General features: G+C 58.7%; 1 protein-coding gene across 4 annotated transcripts in view; it reads left to right on the top strand.

The window, feature by feature from the left end:
- The window catches only part of LOC141974693 (peptide methionine sulfoxide reductase MsrA-like), a 42,803-nt gene extending 23,673 nt beyond the window's left edge, over positions 1-19,130 (top strand). For 2 of the 4 annotated variants that reach the window (XM_074934624.1, XM_074934625.1), the window contains exons 4-6: positions 4,774-4,878; positions 9,810-9,916; positions 17,268-19,128. In XM_074934624.1, coding sequence (XP_074790725.1) covers positions 4,774-4,878; positions 9,810-9,916; positions 17,268-17,444 — 389 coding nt within the window. In that variant the 3' untranslated portion in view covers positions 17,445-19,128. Of the gene's footprint in view, positions 1-4,773; positions 4,879-9,809; positions 9,917-17,267 lie in introns of all 4 variants that reach the window. The other 2 variants (XM_074934623.1, XM_074934627.1) reach the window with 2 other exon arrangements.
- The last annotated feature ends 1,645 nt before the right edge of the window (positions 19,131-20,775 follow it).

Raw genomic sequence — 20,775 nt, 5'->3', positions numbered from 1 at the left:
TGTCTGTACTGGTAGCTGTGGAAGGGGAAGACAAATCCCCTAATTTGTTCCCCTTCTCGAACACTTTCTAGCCAAAGATCTCCAGGCCTCCCAGCTGCTAAAGGCAGTGAACTTGTGCAACTGGTCCGGGCCAGATGCATTGTTTACCTGCAAACTGCGCTGCTGGATGTTGGGACTCCCATCCAGGAAACCCCAGCCTCGCTGGGCCCACTTAGCCTGAGGGCCAGTTGTGCTGTCACAGTCGGCAGAGAGAGCTGACGCTCCTGCGAGCGCATCGTGACCCTCTGGTAGGCGGTGGAGTGATGTGCAGCGCTCCTGCCCATGGGGCATTTGCCTTGTGCTGTGTCCCCCCCACTTCTGCCGCTCTCCGGCAGCACGTCTCTGTGACCCTGTAAGAGCAGCAGGAGGCTCACAGGGACCTGCCTGTGGGACAACCACTAGAGTCATTCGGGGTCATCTTGATGCTCTCCTTAGCTGCAGCTGTGTGATTCGATTGCCCTCTTTCTCCCCCCCCCACCCCCCAACACCATCCTTGGAGCAGGGAGCGGAATCCGAATGTTGCCAAAGAACGGGAACGTGGCTGGCTCTGCTGCTGGCTTGGAGGAGCAGAGCAGTGCAACAGACAGTCTCTCCTGCCCAGTGGGTGGGGATCCTGGGCCCTGGCCCAGGGAGGAAGGAAGTAGGGGAGAGATGAGGGAAGATTATTTTGGTGGGGTAGAGTGGGCAGGAGTCCAGCCCACAGGGTCATCAGATAGATAGCTAAGTGGGGTGGGTTAGAATGGTCTTCTTGGGTGGAGAGGCATCCGCCCTGCCCCTGTAGGGAGAGCCAGTGGCTGATCCCGAAGCAGTGGTTTGGAGATTTCCTGAGGAAGGTACGGTCAGATGCAAGGCTCAGAATGACCTTTGCGGAGCAGAACAGCCCTTGCTGGCCCGGCAGGAGGAGGGGAGGGAAGTACTGATGTTCCTCCCCTCCCCCCCGGCCCAAACACCTCCCTGGCTTTGCAACACTTGGAAACCTCTGCTGCTCAGTGGCCTTTGGCAGGTCCCTAGCTCACCGGCATGGCTCTGCTGTGCATCTCTCCCTGGAGATGCTTTTCCTCTCGCCAGCTGGTTGGCTGAGGCTACCAGACGGCGCTGGCCTCCCTCTGTACATCTCTGTGCTGGGCAAAAACGGCATCTCAGCATAGCCTGACTCCTGGGCTTCCCCCTTTCTTCCAGTGCTGCTTGAGCTGGGTCGGGGGCTCAGCCTTGTGAAGTGGGGCTGGGTGGAATGTATCTGCCAGGAAGCCTAGGGGCTGCATTGGTTTTAAAAGCCATTTGCAGGGGTGGGGGTCATTGCCTGGCTTCTGCAGCTGGCACTAAGGACACGGCTGTGGCTCACCAGGCTTCAGGAGCTCCATGGAGTGCTAGCATCACTGTCCACTGCACCACGGACCGGGCAAGTCATGCAGCTGGGAGCTATGGAACTAAAAAGCCGTAGTGAAATGTAGGGCACCTTGGAGTCAGGGGGCCTGGCTTCTGCTTCTGACTCTGCCACCGCGGTATTGGCCGAGTCACTTTAGCGAAGTCACGCCACCTTTCTGTGCCTCAGTTTCCCCATTTGCAGTGCGGGAGTACAAGTTAGTCAGCTTCATGATGCCTACTCAGATCCCGGGATTCAAAGAGCTGTAAACACTGCCTGTTGTTTATTACTGAAGGTGGACTTCTGGCTGGCGGGGGAAAGCGAGCGCCAGTGGGAATGGGGAGATCCTGTTAATAGACAACTTGAGAGATGGATGAGAGCTCCTTGCGGCTTTAACTGCCAAAGCTAGCACCAGCCCGGCTGCGTCAGAAACACCGGAAAAGGCCATCGCGTGCTGGCCGCAACATCTCGGCTGCTGCCTTAGCCTGGGTTTTCCCCCTCTGGTGTAGCAAAACGGGGGAGTTGTTGCCTGGAGAGCAAAGCTATCCACTTCAGCCACTTCGGTAATTGTCGGTAGATCACAGAATGGGTTGACGGCAGCCATTAACACCATCCGGCATAACCATGTCCGTACCTGGGGCTGTGCAGGGGCCGGAAGTTCCATTTCACAGAGATTTTGAGACATTGGCTTAGTTCTGAATCAGAGCAAAAACTAGAAAAGTTGAAGAAAAAAGTGTTTGGACAAAATCAGAGCATTTTGTTTCCATTTTAAGGGGTTTAGTTTTGTATTGTGTATATTATACAACAAAATATGTGACCCTCTGGTTTGTATTGTACTAGCCTCATTGTGCAAGGTGCTGTACAATCTAAATAGGCAAGACAGACAAAGGGCAGAAGGGGAATCAGTGGTACACACAGAGGTGGTTTGCCAGTGGTCACACAGTGGGTCAGTGGTGGAGAACCCAGGGCTTCTGAGACCCAATTCAGTGCCCCACCCTGTAGACCAGCGGTTCTCAACTGGGGGCCATGAGTAGTTTCAGGGGGACCACCAAAATAAATCAGAGAGCAGGGCTAGCATTAGACTCACTGGGCCCCAGGGCAGAAAGCTGAAGCCCGAGCCCTGCCACCAGGGGCTGAAGCCAAAGCCCAAGAATTGTGGGCCCCCTGTGGCATGGGGTTTGGGGCAACTGCCCTGCTTGCTACCCCCTAATGCCAGCCCTGGCTTTTATATGCAGAAAAACAGCTGCTGTGGCCCAGGCGGACTGTGGAGTTTTTCTAGCATGTTGGGGAGGCCTCAGAAAGACAGAGGTTGAGAACCCCTGCTGTAGCCCCACACTGCCTGCCCTTTGGATCTGGACCCTATGAGTTGATCTAAAGCAGACTCTCCGTCTTGTGGAGCCTATGACACACACCTGGACAGGGCTGCCTCCATGCCACGTGGGGCAGACTCGCTAGCCGCAACAGAAGCGAAAAAGGGAAGCCCTTTTTCTGCGTGCAGCAGACGGTCGGTCTCTCTGCTGCAGGAGGGTGGGGTTTGCACAGCCCGGGCTGTGGCCCTTGGTGGGGGCTTGCGCCGGATAACAGGTTATGGCAGCCAGCGGGAGCTCTGCCTCTGGCTGCTGCCTCTTTGCCCGGCCCTGCAGCAGCTGCCAAAGCAGGGACGTCCGGGAGAGCTGCAATCTGCTGATGCTGCCACTGCGCATGCAGACCCCATCCCGGGCAAGCACTTGTGCCCTTCCCATGGAGCTGCTGCAAAACCAGCCCTTGGCCATGGCTGCTGCCTGTCCCCACATGGCTCACTGGGTTATTTGCGTAGCAGTCATTGCCTCACTGGGCTCCCCGTGCACCCATTCCTTCCCCAATTGCTATGCTGCCCCCCCCCCCCCCAGGTGGCTGATAGTAAAGAGACCAGTGTCCTCTCCCAGCCCCTCAGGGATCGGGAAGCATATGCAGCATTAGCAATCTTTAACTATTACCACCCTTAACTGCTGAGTGTCCCGAGCACAGTCCACACAAAGGAGAGGGTGCGGTCTAGTGGTTGAAGGAGGAGAGACCAAGATTCAGGCCTCTTGGTAGTTCTGCGAAGGGAGCATGGCCCAGTGGTTGGAGGAGAGGAAGCTTCTATTCTTATCTGGCGGGGGGGGGCGTTCTTTCTGGTAGAGCAGGGGGATTGGGAGTCAGGACTCCTGGGTTCCGTCACTGCTCAGGAGGACAGTGTGGTTTAGTGGCTAGAGTAGGAGACTGGGTGTTGGGACGCTGTGATCTGCGACGATTCTGGCTCCGCCACTGACTTGGGGTGCGACCTTGGGTGAGTCACTCCCCTGCTCGGGGCCTCAATTTCTCCGTCTGTGAAATGGGACAAATGCCTCCCTGCCTCAGGTGCTGGGAGGCAGGTCCTGTGCCTGGGAGGAAAGGTGCTATAGCAGGGTGACATGGAATCACTGGATGGCGGCAGCACAGGTGCTAGCGTAGGAGGGCTGCTGTTATCTAGCTGGTGGTGGTGCCGTTAATTGGGGGGGGGAGGGCGGGGGTTCCTCTCATGTGCTGTTGTCTGCAGACTTGAGGGTGTGTCCCCTCCCTCACACCCTACCGCCATCCTAACATCTCCTCTGGCCGTGTGCTCCCCTCCCTTTAGCCCTGTCTTGCGATTGCTGGGTGCCAGGGCCTGACAGGCCTGCGAGGTGCAGTCTCCCACCCACACAGCTCCCTCTGCCCCCCCACCATTCTAGGCCACCTTTTGCTCCAGCATTAGCCCCCTCCTGAGCGGTGAGCATGGACGACACCATGTTGTGTGATGGGCTGTAGGCCTAGAATGGCCGGACTCCTTGTCACCTGAACCAGAGTTTGTGTGGGGTGTGAAAGGCACACCTTACCGCTGCCGAGCAGCGTCCCCTTTTGAGTGGGGGGCAGGGGGAGGCTTGAGCGCTGGGTTGGAGCTGAAGCCAGATGGACACAGACCTGAAAGAAGGTGCCCGTGTCCAGCTGTGACGGCAATTAACCACTGGTTTCGCAAGGGTTGTGGTGGATTTGGATTCTCTGTCACCGGCAATTTTAGACTCAAGATGGGATGTTTGTCTAAAAGATCTGTTCTGGGGGTTATTTTAGGGGCGTTCTCTGGCGTGCGTTGTACAGGAGCTCCGACTAGCTGATCCCAGTGGTCCCCCCGTTGGCCATGGAGCCTATGAATTGCAGTTCAAATGAACCTAGGTTACTTTGAAACCCAAAGCTGGGGACCACAGAACAGGCTGTCGTTCAGCATCTCGGGCTAATTGATCAGGGGCGAGCATCCTCCTGCAGACGGATTCCTATGGAAGGGGGCAGAGCTGCTGCTGAGCAGAGAGGGCTGTTTAACCTCCCTCGTCTCCCCCCAGGTCTGACCGGACACGCGGAAGTGGTCAGGGTTGTGTACGACCCACAGAAGACCAGCTATGAGGCCCTTCTCAAAGCCTTCTGGGAGAACCATGACCCCACCCAAGGTAAGGCTAGGGGACTCTGTGTCCATAGGGTCAGCGAGTGGTGCCAGATGCAGCCGCTGTAACCACCTGTGTAGACTCAGGTTTTTGGCTGCAGCTCCCTGGCCTCCCCCGTTGTCAGCAGAGATGGAAAGTGAGCCATCTTCATCCCCCAAACCACCGGCCTGGATCTCTGCCATGGTCTTGGGGCTTCGATCCTGCCCCAGAGGGCGACGGGAGCTCAAAGCCGTGAATGAAGGGCTGTGGTGCCCATCCGCACCGAATGATGTAGCTCACTGCCCCTGTGACTCTTGTCCACATTGAGGACAAGCGACTCTCTCTGCTCATGGTGGGTGTCACCTGCTTCCATGGGCAGGGAAGACAGAGGCATGTGTAATCACAATCAGGGCAGCCCTACACCAGGCCTGGCCGGTGACATGCTGCCGGGAGAAATAGCCCCGTTGTGCCCAGTGCTGCGCACATGCCTAGTGAGAGAGTATCTTTATCCCCATTTTGCAGATAGGGGAAACTGAGGTGCAGAAGGATTCAATGCCTTTCCCAAGATCTCATATGGGGAGTCTGGGACAGTGCTGGGAACTGAACCCAGATCTCCTGAGTCCTAGTCCAGTATTTTACCCACAAGCCCTGACTGGTGCGAGCTGGCTCTCCGTCCATGGGCTTCGTCGGAAGTGAAGGATCCTCTGGGACCCACAGCCATTGCTTGGGGCTGGGTGGGTCTGTCTGTGGGGCCCCAGGCAATGCTGCGTGGTCCCCTCCCCCTTTTGAGATCCAGAGCTACTCATCAATATTAAGGCCAGAAGGGATCATCATAACCGTCTAATCTGACCGCTAGAAGTCACCATGTCTTGGGGGGCAGGGGGCAGACAGAGGAGGGATGCTGCATGGACCAGGTGCTGCTATCCAGCTCCCCGCTGCCCCCCCCACCCCCCCAAAGGGTTCTGTCTCTTTAAATGCCTCCAGCCCCAGGATAGCTCTGCGGCACTGATGGGGATGCTACAGCTGACGGGGGGCCTCAGGAAGCTGGCGGGGGAGGGGCTCAGCTGCGCAGAGGTGGGGGTATTAAATAAAGAGGGGGCAGGGAGGAACGCCTGTTTGAAACCTGCATCACGTCGGCGGCGGGGAGGGGGAGAGGCCGGGCTGGGGCCCTGTTGTACCGAAGCATAATTTTAATGAGGAGATTAGCAGTCTCTGCGCGTCGCTGGCCGGCTTCTAATTGCGTGTTTGTGTTTTAACGGGCAATGTGTGCCCGCACCGCGGATGGGCAGTAGTGGGGAGGGGACACGGCCAGTGCCACCTACAGGCCCTGCAGCACTGGAGGGACCCTCCCTGCTTTCCGCCCCCCACCCCCCCGCGCCAAAAAAGCAGGGTTTACACTGGGCGAGGTGGCTGCAGTCTCCTGGAGGGAGGCTGGTTGGGTGTGTTCTGAGAGGGCCTGGTCCAGAGCTTGCAGTCGACAGGGTGGGAGGGGAAATGGAGGCCTGGGGGTACGGGACTTGCCCGCAGGGTCGCAGCAGGTCAGTGGCAGAGCTGGAAATAGATCCCAGGGCTCCGGAGTCCCAGTCCACTGCCCTACGCTCTGGACCAAGCTGTCTCCCTGGAGGTCCCTGATCTATGTCCATGGGCGGGAGGGGGGGTTGTGCCTTTTACCCCTTGCCTCCCCCCACAAGACCCTCTAACACCTCATGTAAATGGCCCAGTCTTGGCTGGCTCCTGACCATAGGGCCCCCAGCCCACCGAGCTCTTATCAGGCCTGTCCCATGCCCTCTCGTGCCTTTCCCCCACAGTCTGGGTGCCTCCAGGGGCTGAGGCCGTGGGGGGGAGGTTGCTTTCCCCCTGTCGAGCCAGCTGTGGGCTGAGCCATCCCCCCTGGGCGCCCAAGTTACCCAAACAGGGCCCCGTGTTCCCCCAGAGTTGGGAGGCGCCAAACAGTTGTTCCCATGGGGTCCCCAGGGCCTCTGGCCCCGAACAGCTGCCTTGGCCTCTGCACTCCCTTGGCCTGGCTCCTTGGTTAGCTCAGGGTGTTTCCCATATGGTTTTGTATGAGCACCCCTCCCTGCTGGCTGCAGGCCCAGTGCCCTCTGGCTGGACTGCTGCCCCTGGGACAGCACCTCGCAGCTCAGCGCTTGGCCCCCGGACCAGCTCCCGTATTCAGCCACTGACTCTGTGGGGTCGGGCCCTGAAACCGTTGGGGTGGAGGGGGAGAGGAGACTGGTTAACCCTCTGAAGGAACACTCGGGCCCCGGGCTGGATTTACAAGCCCTTGGACAAGATGCAGTTGGCCTCAAAGGGCTGCAGGGGAAGGGGTGTGTGTGGGGTGACACGTCTAGCCTGACCCAGCCTGTCCTAGCCGGCGTCCCCACTTGCTATAGCACCACTCATCCGTGGCGCTAAGTGCACATGCCTCAGTTTCATAGATGGGGAAACTGAGGCATAGAGGGGTGCAGTTCCTTGCCCAAGGACATGCGTGGTAGAGTTGGGAATTGTACCATCCCAAGGATTGGACCTGTGGTGCTTCTAGACTTGCCCAGCAACACCTGGGTCTGAGGTGCTCCCTGTGCCATGACCCCTGGCTCTTGCCTCCGCTGCCCCCTGCCTGCAGCCTCTGCAGGGAGCACCCACCGTGGGACCAAAGGAAGCTGAGACCTCCCAGAAGGAGAGAGGTGAAGATGGACGGGCAGCCCTGGGCAGGTTCCTCCTAAACACCCCCCTTTCCGTGTCCTTTGGGGACCAATTGGATACACACAGACACACACACACAGACACACACCTCTGCAGAGCAGGGAAGGTTCCCCCTTCCCCTAGATGAACTGGGCTTTCCTTGTTTAACCAGATCGCCCCCAGCCACGCCATGGAGACAGGATATTGACACGCCAGCACTGGGAGAGTTTAATGCCCACACGTGGCTCAGAACATCCTCTCTTAGCGTGTGATGCCAGGAGCCTTCCAGCTACCACCAGCCTGACTGTCGGCCCCTCCTGCTCACCCTCTGCTCTGATTCCCTTCCCCATGCAACTCGGGGGCTCTGGTCTCTCTCTGGGGCAGCTGGACTAGCAGGGGCAGTGAACAGCTGCACTATCCTATCTCCCTCCACCCCATGCTGCCTGGTAACAGAGCCTGAGCACGGCCTGGTGCTGCCTTCCCTAGGCCCCTGCTGGCAGCTTGAGGGCCCCTACAGCCAGTCCGACCCCTCCTCTCTGGAGCATCTGGCTGAGAGGATGCCCATGGGGCCTCCAATCCCTCCTCTGCCCCAATAACTCCCAGCCCCCCTCCAGGGCGTCCCATTACTGCACTGAGCACCATCCCCAGTGAGTGGCAAACCTGAGCACCGTAATTTATGCAGATTAATAACCGGCAGCAGCCACTGGGCTGACAAGGAGCTCAGAGGGTGCCTTAGATTTGTGTACAGCTGTGATTAACAGCCCATCCCGTGACAGGAATAGTAATTGGAACGGCTGTGCTGGGGGCGTGGGCAGCCAGGCCACTGAATTGACTTCCTGGCCTGGCCTGAGCTCTCCCTGGAAGGATTGGGTGGGGGCCGCCTTGAGTCCAGGGGAGCTCTGCCGGTTCCCGCTGGCTGGGTGTCTGTCTGGACCGACTCTGGTGGGGCTCTGCCGGTTCCCGCCAGCTGGGCGTCTGGCCCCACCGACTCCGGTGGAGCTCTGCTCCAGGATAACGCTATTTCCCCTCCCCTGAAGTGGGTTATGGCAGGATCCTCCAAGCACCTGGGGTCCCTCCCAGTACTGGAGGTTGGGGGCAGCGGAGCTGATGGCTGATACTCTGCTGGGACCTGGGAGGAAGAAGAGGGTGAGGACGGCTGAGATGGAGAATCCATCTCGGGGAGAGAGGGGCTGGGTTGGGAGGAAAAGCTCCTGGTGGCCCTGGGTCCTGTTTAGCCTGACTCCATTCCCCTTTCGCTAGCATTGTGAGGGGTGCAGCCCATTTGGGGTGGGGGGTGAGGGAAAGGGAGGTTCAGAGCATGGCAAGACTGGCTTGGGTGTCCCCTCCCCCTGCAGAGAGACAGGCCATAGTGGGACTGAGCACTGGGAACTCCCTGCTTCCAATCCTGCCTCATCTATTGACACCTTCAGGGAAGCCGCTTCCCCTCCCTGTGCCTCAGTCTCCCCCATCTCACGAGGACCATGCTGACCTACCCAGTGGTCAGTTAAGCACTCGAGCGGTGCCCCGCCCACCTCTCCATTCTGTCTCCTGACTGGCTCTTCAGTTGATGAGATGGGACAGGCTATGAGGGTAGACCAATGGCTGGTCTATTTGGCCAGGCCCTCCAAGTTAAGGATGCGGGGGTAGGGGGGCTCATGGGGGCTCTGCCCATGTCCCTTTTCTGTGGATAGGAGGCAGCTGGCAGGGGTGCCAGCCTAGCACCACTCAACAGTGCTCTAGTCATGCTAACCTCTGCTGCTGTATCTCTGGAGCAGCGTTCACGCAAGGCGCAGTGGTTAAGGTACTAGACTGGGACTCAGGGGATCTGGGTTTAATTCCCAGTTCTGCCACAGACTTCCCGTGGGCAAGTCAAATCTCTCTGGACCTCAGTTGCCCATCTGTAAAACGGAGATAATGATCCTTCTTTTGTCTTGTCTAGTTGCAAGCTCTTTGGGGCAGGGACTGTCTCGTTATGTATCTGTACAGCGCCTAGCGCAGCTGGGTCCCTGATCTCGGTGCTGCCATAATAATGGAAGCTCCCACCGGCTGCTGAGACAGGGTCATGGGTTGTTTGAATGGTGGAGCAGAAGGCAGCCTGCCCTGAGCCAAATGAATCCGACAGGTTGTGCCAGCAGGGATGAGGTTAGCCCTTGAGTTCAGTGTGAATGCTCTTTTGGGGGGTGAAGGTTAAGCTCGGGCGCCTCTCTTTGGCGATCCCGGTGTGCCTGGACACGGGGCACCCTCTGTCCCCTAACGTGTGGCTTGTTGTCTTTCAGGCATGCGGCAAGAGGAGGATGTCGGCACACAGTATCGCTCAGTCATCCACACGTTCGGAGCCCAGCAGAGGGATGCTGCCCTGAAGTCGAAGGCAATGTATCAACAGGCAGGTTTGGAGCAGAGCCTGTTCCTGTGGGGCGAACCAGGCTGCGTAGCATCTCTTATGCGTTATCTTGTCCCTCAGTGAGCAACGGCTGGTAGCTGTTCCCTGCATTCCACTCACCTGCAGGTGTAAGGGGATGCTCTTCTCGCAGACTTACTGTCCCCAAAGATCTACAGCTCACAGTAAGGCAGGGGGCCGGCGTGGGAAATCAGTGTGGGGGGGTGTTTCATCCAAACTCTGACCTTGATCCCAAACTCTGCTCAGCATCCCAGAGTATCCAGATGTTTCTGCTAAAATGGGCGGTGAAATAGTGAACCATGTTGCCATGTGTATCGTCATCAGTAGGCTCCAGAGTTAATACCCCGTGTCTAGGGAGCTGTTTGTACTTCTCAGAGCGGCTGCTTCAGGCTGCCTGCCAAAGGGCTGGAAAAGCTTTGTTTGCAGCTGTTGGGCCTAGAAATGTCATTGGTTAAAGCCCTGGGAGCTCCCATTCTGCAGAACCCAGCTGGAGCGGCATTGCTGGCTGTATTGACCACCTGCCCTGGGTCTGCCCTGGGTCTGGGGCCGTTGCTGTAGTGCCGAAGGAGGCTTCTTTCGCCAAGGCTGCCTTGGACCTGGCTCTGTGAGTGCACCAAATGCTGGGGAGTCTCCCCTGGTGGAGGGGGTGGGGAGCTGTTACCCTGGCTTCTGCTGTGTCAGCGCATTCCCAGCTGCTCCCCCTCCCTGCTGCGGCTAGGCTCTGCCCTCTGAGCTGTGTCCTGTGGTGGGGAGGGAGGGGAGACAAAAGGGAGGCAAGGCCTAGTTAGTTAATTACCCCGGTAAGGCCCTTCATGCCTTTCTGATGAGGAAGGGGGCTGGGGGATATACCAGTTTCCTTGGCAACCTGCCGCCACGGCAACTGGCAGCTGGGGCTGGGGGTGGGATGTGGGGGGTGAAGGCCATTGACTGAGACAGGTGCAGCATCCCCCGAAAATGATTCACGGCCTTAAGCGGTTTGCCCCCAGCCGCCGTTGCTGGGACAATGAAAGGCGACCTGTTTAAATCCTGCACGTGCCGGGCAGATGCGGCGCGTGTGTGTGTCTCGGTGGGGTGCGGGGGATCATGATGGGTTGCGGGCAAGGCCGGTGGAGCGAGTCTCTGGTGGGCTGCACAGCCTTGGGCTAGTCCGTTGCAAGATCAAGGGGCTGTGTTTGCAACAGCGGCCCCTGTGATAGCTGCTGAGCGCAGAGCTGTGCGCAGACTCTTGTGGGTTGAGAAAATCCTGCGGCGGCAGGGCACCAGGCTGGGAGCCAGGGGAGCCAAGTTCTAGACCTGGAGGTGCCATGGACCTCCTGGGGGACCATGGGCCAGGCCTTGTCTGAACCAGTATTTTAGCCACTGGCACAAAGTTACAGGCACGATTGCCACGGCTGCAGCTCACCTTGGACTGATGCTGGGGAAAGCCACACTGGTATAGATAGTGCTGTACCTATGTGAATCCTGTCCACACTAGGGGCCTGCACTGGTGCAGCTACACGAGGGCCTAAAACCTAAGCATAGACAAGGCCGAAGTCACTGCTTCTCTGTGCCTCAGTTTCCCCATCTCTAAAATGGGTCAGGATCCACTGATGGAAAGAGCAAGGCGAGGGATTTTACCCCCTCCCCAGACAGAGTGAGCCTTAGCACTGCTCTAGCACATGACATCTCCCGGGGGGGGGGGGGGGGGGGCTCATCCTTCCAAGCAAAGGTGATCTGGTGTTTCCCATTCGCACGCAGCAGTACAGGTGCTTCCAAACATGGGTGCCAATCTCCCTGCACCTCGGGGAGCGAGTGTACTCTGCATGTGCTGCCCCCATCAGCCGTCTGACTGCTTCATCCAGGCCAGGACTTGGGCTGACTCCGGCTAGTGTTAGTCAGGGAATCGCAGGTTGTACCAGCCCCCCCCGCCACGAAAGAATCCCCTGTTCTATTGTACAGCCTAGTCCTGGCTCTTCTCTATAGCAGGGACACACCGGGGAATCTCCTTGGAGAATTGTCCATCGGTCCCTTAATGGCTAAGCCACATAGACACTTGCCATAAAATAGATCCATGTAGGACCTGATTCTCAGAGGTGCGGAGCGCCAGGATCTCAGGGTGGCTGCTCAGCGTAGCATCAGTGCTCGTGAAAATCCAACCCATACGGTTACGGACTTCCTGAGTGGTGATGGGCTGAATCCTGCCGTTTCCACGGTGACAGTGGGCCCAGCTCTGAGCTGCCGCGCTGGCACGGATCCAGAGTCACTCCATCTCCAGGGGGTTACGGTGGATTTCCAGAAGCGTGACGGAGATCAGAATCCATCCATGTCTCGGGAATCCCCGGTGACATGTAACGAGGCTCAGTGCCAACAGCTCGGCTTCCCGCAGCCTATTAGCCATGCAAAGATATTCCCGGGCAGGGGGGAAAATATTCCATCGCCCTATTCCCGAGGCTCAGCCTGGGCCTGGACTCAGTGACAGCAACAACTTTGCATTTATTAATGGGACTGAGGGAGCCGAGCAGCGTGGTTGGCAAGTGCCTCCTGGGATCCTGTCTCCATAGCTCTCTCTCCTCTCCCCACCCAGATTCCACCTCCACTGGAATGAGAATAGCACCCAGCGCAGCGCTGTCCGTCTCTCCCGGGACAGCCGTGTGGCATCTTCCTCAGCTGCCGTGGGGACAGGTGTGCTGCCAACGGCCTTCCCCAGTCTTGGGTTCTGTTCCTGGCTCTCTGACCTGGGGCAAGTCACGGCCCTGCTCTGTGCCTCAGTTTCCTCATCTGTAAAATGGGGATAATGCCCCTGACCACCTCTGTCATTGTCCTCTGAGCTTTGTGGATGAAAAGTGCTAGATAAGAGCTTACCTGGCCCCTTAGCCAGCCACTAAACTCAGCCCTCTTCCCTGACCTGCATTTCCTCTGCAAGAATCCCCAAAGCCCCCACCTAGGCAGAGAGGCGCTGGCCTCTGCCCTTGGGCAGGGGGAAGCTTAACCAGTCAGGGAGGAGCAGGGGTCTGATGTGATCTGGGCAGGAAAGGGACACTGATCCCATGGCCATGTGCTGCTCTAGAGGGCAGGGCTGAGGCATGGGGGTGAGGTACCCTGCTCTTGGGGTAAAGTCTGTGGCTCTCCAGGGCCCCATCTCATCTCTGCGTGGGCTGTCACCAGCAGGGGGTTCGAATCCCCCTCCCTTCATTTGCAGTGGCCTGTAGCTTGGGGCTGCTACTCGCTCGATTGCCACCACGGCTCCTCCCCCAACTTCAGGCCCTGCTGGGTTCCAGTTAATTAACTGGGCCTCCTTATCGGCTCCCGCACCCGGCGTCTCTCCCCCCCCCCCCCCCAACATGTGAATTAACTCTGCCTGCCGATAAGCTGCATTGTTCTGGGCCCCAGAGAAACGCAAGTCTCCCCCCTCCATCTCCTCCATCCGCTGGAAAGTCTCCAGAGCCACCGACTCCTTTAATGCAATTAACGATGCGCCCCACATCAAAGAGCTGGCTGACAGCTGATGGGAGCCACAAGGGGCTTTTCCCCAACTGGAGACAAACCCCACTTGCCTCTAAATCAGCCCCTCCCCTTCCCCAGTATCCTCCTCCTAGTAGATACCTGCGCCCTGACATAAAACCCCCTTCTCAGCACCTCCGCCCATCACGGCTTGGCTCAGTGAGTGACTGAGAGCGGCCCTGACAAGTGGCATTTCTCCTTTTCTTGGAACAGCCAGTTCAGCCCTTTCAGAGGTAGCTGTGTCCAGGGGCTAGAACACAGGGCTCCAGGGTGGCTGGAGATCTGGGTTCTATTCTGTCTCTGCCATAAACTGACTCTGGGGCATCTCTGCCTCAGTTTCCCCTCATCTGCCAAATGGGGATAATGGTACCAGGGAGCCTTCGCAAATAGCCAATAGGACTGGGTGCCCTATTGTACCAGGTCCGGTATGGACATAGTATGGACCTGGTACATGGTATATGGACCTTGCCCCAAAGGGCTTGCAATCTGAGACTATGTCTATATGCGCAGTAAGCCCGGGCTTGTAAACTCGGTGTTTCCAGGCCCACACTAGAGTGTCCACACTGCATTGGAAACCTGGGTTTACAATGGCCGACCTCAGTGCTCTGTCATGCTAACACGTCCGCACTGCGCTGTGCAGACCTTGTGACTTGGGTCTGTGGCTTGCCATGTGTCCACACTGCAAAATGACAGGGCTGAGGCCTGAGTCAAGAGTGGGATTTGGGCTCTTCTCCACCCCCTAGCAGGGTCCTACGACCTGGGTCCCGAGTGCTTGCTGAGCCAAGTCAGACACATCTGTGTGTGGATGGAAGTGGGGCTTGGGCTCAAAGTGGGTGAGAACCCAGGCTTCGTGTGTAGTGTAGACATATCCTATGGAGACAAGCAACAGGAAAGTTCAGAGGGAGCAGAGCTGCCCCTGGATGTATCCACGCTCTATAAGAGGATTTGGTAAAAATTAACAGAGGTCCCCAGGTTAGACTCCTGGCCCCTCTTGCCTCCTTAATGATGCTGCTTTGATTTGTCTAATTCTCTTCTGTTTTTGTACGTTGTATGTTTTTGCTGCAGTAGAACAGACTCCCCAGCACTCTGGCAGGAAGGCACTGTGATCTAGTGGTTACGGCAACAGACTACAAAGCTAAGACCTCTGAGCGCTAGCGAGGGAGTTTGACCAGAGCGTAGGTGCTGAGGATTGGGACTCCTGGGTCCTATTCCTGACTCTGTCGCTGCCTGACCTTGGGCAAGTCAGTTTCCCTCTCTGTAAAATGAAACTAACAATCCTTAGCTCCCACCCAGGGATGGCTCAGATGCTGCCCTGATGTGGCCTAGAGAGAGAGAGAGAATGCTTGGAAGACCTTTTAGTAAAGGCCTATGAAGTCCTTGGATGAAAGGGGTGCTCAAAGAGCAAATCGTTCATGATGAAGAGCTGCACAGCCAGGACAGTGGCCCTTGCAGGGTTACTGGTTCCAGGGAAGCCAGCTGGAATACTGGGGATCTAATGTGGAAACACTCCCCTATGGATCTAGGACATGCTTCTCTCTTAAGGGAAGAATAGTGGTTCTCGTGATCTTTTTTTTCCCCTCCATCCCTTTCCCCACATAAGCCTTTGTTGGAGAACTGAGCTCTTCCCAGTGAGTGTGGGGGGCACTCAGGTTCTTAGAGCAGGGCTTGAACCAAAGGCCTCTGGATTTAAAAACATGAGTCGTTCTTGCCTTCGCTAAAGGCTAGGCCCCTTGTGTCAGAAGGGCAGCTGCAATCGTAGACTCATAAACATCTGATGTGGGTCAGCCACTAGAGGGAGACAGAGCCCAACATTAGTGTACGGTGGATTACTAGAGGCTGGTGGTATTGCATGTAAACTGTGAAATCCCCAGTCACCCACCATCACGCATGGAAAGCGGAGGAGCAGAAATTGTTAAGCATAGCAAGGGTCCAGTCACAGCCTTGGGAGCCCCTGCCCATGGTCACCGAAGGGCAGGCTCTGGAGGAGAAGCCAGGTCCCCAGGCAGTGACGTGGAGGGACAGTTCTGATGTGCGCATTCACCCCTGCAATCGCGGTAAGGGACCTGCCTCCATGAGCCTATCTAACTCTGAGGCTATACCCCTCTCCTGGCTCTCACACAGAGCCGAATGTACAGAGTCGCGCCTACGGCTTACCCAGCGGACCGTGCTGAGTGCTAGGATTTCAGGGGGCATATCCCAGGGGCCTTAGCGCCTCGGCACCGGGAGCCACTGTAAGAATTAGTTTGTGGTGTGCGAGAACTAGTCGTTCCCCGGGCAGGTGCAGATTCATTTTTAACCTCCCCCTTTTCAGCAGCGGCATTTCCGCCCTGGCGCGCTCCTTGCTTCTGTCCATTCCAAGCCACGTGTCTGCTGGCTGAGCCACTCCTGCTGGCAGGGGCCTGGCTCGTGTGGCGGAGCAGGTGTTCGGCGTGGCGATGTCTGAGATGCAGAGGGGTTAGTTCCCGGCAGGCTGGAGGGGGTGCCCCAGTGATCCCCTCTCTCGCCGTGTCTAGGTGGCTTTCTCTGCTCAGTGCACCTTGTGTTTTGCAGAGCGTGCATGGAGGGGCCTGGCTTGGTCTGAGCTCAGACCCTGCAGAGGGGGTTGGTGGTGGGGGTGAACTGCTCCCTTCTCACCCCACATCCTGCCCTGCCCTTCCCCCTCTCTTTCCTTCCCTGCTGGGATCCCATGAGCCCAGCCTCCCCCCTCACACACACACATTGGAGCGACGGATCTGCACCAGGGGCTTTGCTCACATAATGCCTCTGTTTGGGGGTGTTAGCCGGGTAGCCGCCAAGCCAGGCTTGGAACCCGTTAGGGAAATGGGTATCTTACAGCCCCCTTGTGGCCAGTCTGGTGTACTGCAACCCCTGCACAGTTCCTATTGGTATCCAGGGTGGTGCTAGCAGGGGCTGGAGGATCCCCTCGAAAACCCGGTTCTTGTCTGTTAGCTCGGCGATGACAGTGGCTGTCTAAGGAAAGAGGGTGCGGGGTGCAGCCCTAGTCCCAAGTTTCTTCTCTGGCAGCCTGGATGGTGCTCATCCGCTCTGGTTCTATTGTTCTGACACATGTTCAGGGTGGGCCCATTGCTGAGGTGTCCGGGCTGGGCCGGCGCTGGGAAGGGTCTGTGTGAGCTCTAGATGGGTAGGGTTTGTGTTGGCTAAAGAGCTAGTTTGACACAAACACCTCTGGTCTCCCAGTGAGGCTAGCAGTTGCTGGCAGGTCTCTTCCTCACCAACTCCTTCAAGTTCCTGCTCCTATTTTTAAGGTGGCTTCCTTTTGGGGGACTTGCCTAGCAGTCAGAGCAGGGGACTGGGAGTCAGGACTTCTGGATTCTATTCCCAGCCCTTCAACTGACTTGTCCAAGGCCGTATACCAATGTGAACCAGGGTTCACACCTGCTGCCTGCCTCTCAGGGGTGCTGCAGGGTTTAACTGCTGCCCGGGGCTGGAGCTCTTGGGTCTTGTTGGCCAAGAGTGTCCCTGAATGGAAGTGAATAGAAAATGCTTACCGCCCCTCCCCCCCAGTCAGATTCCCGGCCTACTGCTGTGTATGCCCAGCACCAGTCCCCACGCCCCCTGCCCCTGCTCTGGGAAGTGGTCCTGGTGAGCTGCTTTAATTTCTCTCTCCCGCTAGCTGCCCCTGGGTTTTTGGCGGTGGTGTCCCTGCTGTGGTTCCTCTCCCCAGATCACATCACAGCCTCTGCCCCGAGGTCCCATACTGGACCAGTGGGGAAGCGTGTAAGCTTCCCCCCCAACGCCTGTCAACCTGGAGGCTTGGCTCCAGCTGGTGATGCCTCTTGCTCCCTTTCCAGGTGCACTAAGCTTGACATCCTTTCCTCCTGTCTCCTCTCCTTAGGAGCTGGCTAAACGGCAGCTGGGGCCCATCACCACTGAAATCCAGGCGGCCGGGGAGTTCTATCACGCAGAGGATTACCACCAGCAGTACCTGCACAAGACCCCCAAGGGATACTGCGGCCAAAAGGGGACCGGCGTGGCCTGTCCCATCTGCCCCGCAGCTGAACAAGAGTCATGAAGGGAGTATGTCTGGCAGCCATGGCGATCAACACCTGCCAGCAGTTGCCATGGGAACGGAAGCAGCCTCACACCTCATTTTATGCGACCATTGGGAGTTCAGGTGGCTTTTCTTTTCCCAGCCACCTCTGGACCCAGCTGGACAGCCTGATTCACAGATGTGACGGGTTCTGCACCGGGCCAACTGCCCCTTGATTCCCTTCCTGCCCTGCGTTAATGGGCGGTTGCCATACCGCTGGGGATGTCCAAGGGTTTGCTCTGGGTCTGATCCCCGGCAAGGCACCAGGGTTCAGAGATCACCCCTCGGTCCTGGTCGCTTTGCCGTTGCCTCCAGGCTTGGGGGGGGAGGGGTCTAGCCCTGGTCTCGTTGGCCCTGATTGAAGAGGAAGCCTCCCGGAGCTGATCCCGCACAATCACCAGCTACTGCTGGCTCCTCGTCCTGATCTGCTCGCACCTATGCCCCCCTTCCCTCCGGAGCATCCTCTGGGGTCACCTCGATTCACTGGGAGGCTGGAGCATAGGAGAGGGGGTAACTTGCTTGCTAACCGCCTGGAGAATTTCCTCACTCCGTTGCCACGGCCACCGCAGCATCTGTCAGACATGGGCCAGCGGGACTGGCCAGGGGATGGGGCAACCTCGGTGCCACAATGCAAGGCAAGGCCAAGAGTTTTCAGCCTCCTTTGCTGCTGGATTTGGGAGGGTCTGGACAGAGGTGCCCAGCAAACGCGCTGCTCTCTCCACCTGGCTTTGCTAGACAACCCTGGGAAGGCTGCAGCCCTCCCCTGCTGCCAGCTGGAGCCTCATCCCTCACGTCTGGGGAGGAGACACCTCTCGTAGGCTGCTGTTTGCTTGGCTGCAGAGGGCACCCTGTCCTTTACTCTCTGCTCTCCCACTGCCTGGTGAGGGCAGGGGCACTGAGGAGTCACTTGCTCCAAGCCCCCGCTGGCCAAAGGGGAGTGATGCTAGCTCAGGGCTGTTCCCGCACTCCCTGCTGGGGCTGCACTAACTCATATGGTCCTGGGGCTCCCACCCCTGCTTTGGGATTCCCAGCCAATGGCAGCAACCCCAGCCATTTATTTCACCGACGGTTCCCCAGGAACCTGCCGTCTATTGCTTCCTCAGGGCCTGCTGGTGCCCTCTGAAGAGTTTGCTCCTGCCCCTCACTGCAGTGATCTCCAGCACGGCCTTGCCCTCTTGCTGAGCAGGAGATCATCTTCTTCCCTATTTCTACTTGGCCCTGTGTCCTCCCTGGTCTTTCTAACCCAGCCAGTCCCTCTGACAGGCTCCCCTGAGCTCCCATCACATGCTGCCCTGCCCACTGCACGTGCCCAAACCCACCACCCGGAAGGCAGATAACTAGGCACAGGTGGGGCTGAGCCCAGCTCCCCTTAAAGGGTCAGCCCCCCAACCCGCCCCCCGTGACAGCAGCAGCCGCCACCCAGTCTGGTCAGTTCTTGGGCACAGAGTCTGGCACTGCACCAGCAGGGAGACCCTGTGCTCAGTGCCAGCGTCGCCTACTGCTGGCGGGTGAGCGGGCATTTAACTCCACGGGGCAGAGAGGTGGCGTTTAAATTGATGCTCACACGGGTGGGGCTGGCCTTGTTCTTAATTGGCCCGTGCCATTTTGATCCTCTGAAATAATCCAGCGTCTCCTGGGCTGCGCTGAATAAATGAAAGGATTGATTTATTGACGGCAGGGGCTCGTGTTGTGTCTGGGCTGATGAATGTGGTCGTGTCTCTGTGCTGATGCAGCTTCTAGCCTGTGTCGGGGCATGATGTGGGGAGGGGGGACGTGATGTAAGAGGGGCTCAAGGTAAAAGGGGTAGTGCATAGCAACCTCCAGAAGCCAAAGGCGCTGGCTTGCTCACAGCTCCTGTACCTGGTGTTGCAGTTACAAGCCGTTGCCCGTTCGGCACATGAGTGTAAAGTGCCCATGGCTTTCGTGCTTGGGTAGAGAAATGGGGAGTTAACTGGGCTTCAGATGTAACAAATCCTTGATAGCTCTTGATATCTGCACCCCTTAGCCCCTAGCAATTTCCCAGTAGGGTTCCTCCTGCCCTGAGAGCACAGACTCCTGCCACTAGAGTCAGAGGTGAATCCCCATTAGCAGTATAGTGGTGAGCTGGAGCTGGTTCGCGCTGGTTCGCACGAACCGGTGGTTAAATTTTGAAGCAGTTTTAGAACCGGTTGTTAACTCGCTTCCCTGCAGGGGGCGCTGAGGCTTTGCTGGGCTCTGGCCAGGAAGTGATGTAATTCCTCCTCCGGCCACTGGGGGCGCTGCGCTGCAGGAGCCATGTGGGCTACTGCCTGGCCCTGGGCAAGAGCCTTGGTGCTGCTGCTGCTCGCCGGCCATGGGGCTCCCGCTGCTGCCGGGTGGGTCCCCGGCTGCTCTGCTGGGCCTGGGCTGCGTCCTGCTGCTCGGGCTGCTCCCCGTGAGCACCCACCCCCCTGCCTGCAGCCAGCCTCTGCCTCCAGCCACCCCCTGCACCCGCACCCAGCCCCTGCCGCACCCCCTGCCCTGCCTCCAGCCCCCACCGCACCCCCTGCCTGCAAGCACCTCCTGCACCCCCTGCCCGCAGCCAGCCCCTGCACCCGCAGCCAGCCCCGCCGCACCCCCTGCCTGCAGCCAGCCCCTGCCTCCAGCCACCCCTGAACCCGCAGCCAGCCCCTGCCGTACCCCCTGCCGCACCCCCTGCCTGCAGCCAGCCTCTGCCTCCAGCCACCCCTGCACCCTCAGCCAGCCCCTGCCGCACCCTCTGCCCGCAGCCAGCCCCTGCCTCCAGCCATCCCTGAACCCCCTGCCTGCAGCCAGCCCCTGCCTCCAGCCACCCCTGCACCCGCAGCCAGCCCCTGCCGCACCCCCTGCATGCAGCCAGCCCCTATCTCCAGCCACCCCCGCAACCCCTGCCCGCAGCCAGCCCCTGCCGCACCCCCTGCCTCCAGCCAGCCCCTGCCTCCAGCCACCCCCTGCACCCCCTGCCCGCAGCCACCCCCGCACCCTCTGCCCTGTCTCCAGCCACCCCCGCACCCCCTGCCTGCAGCCAGCCACCCCCGCAGCCACCCCCTTCCCTGCCCGCAGCCAGCCCCTGCCGCACCCCTTGCCCTGCCTCCAGCCACCCCCGCACCCCCTGCCCGCAGTCAGCCCCGCCGCACCCCCTGCCTCCAGCCAGCCCCTGCCTCCAGCCACCCCCTGCACCCCCTGCCCGCAGCCACCCCCGCACCCTCTGCCCTGTCTCCAGCCACCCCCGCACCCCCTGCCTGCAGCCAGCCACCCCCGCAGCCACCCCCTGCCCTGCCCGCAGCCAGCCCCTGCCGCACCCCTTGCCCTGCCT

The sequence above is a fragment of the Natator depressus genome, chromosome 19 (assembly GCF_965152275.1).
Source record: "Natator depressus isolate rNatDep1 chromosome 19, rNatDep2.hap1, whole genome shotgun sequence".
Classification (NCBI taxonomy): domain Eukaryota; kingdom Metazoa; phylum Chordata; order Testudines; family Cheloniidae; genus Natator; species Natator depressus.
The sequence above is the reverse complement of the archived record's forward strand: the minus strand, read 5'-3'. Positions and strand labels throughout refer to the sequence as shown.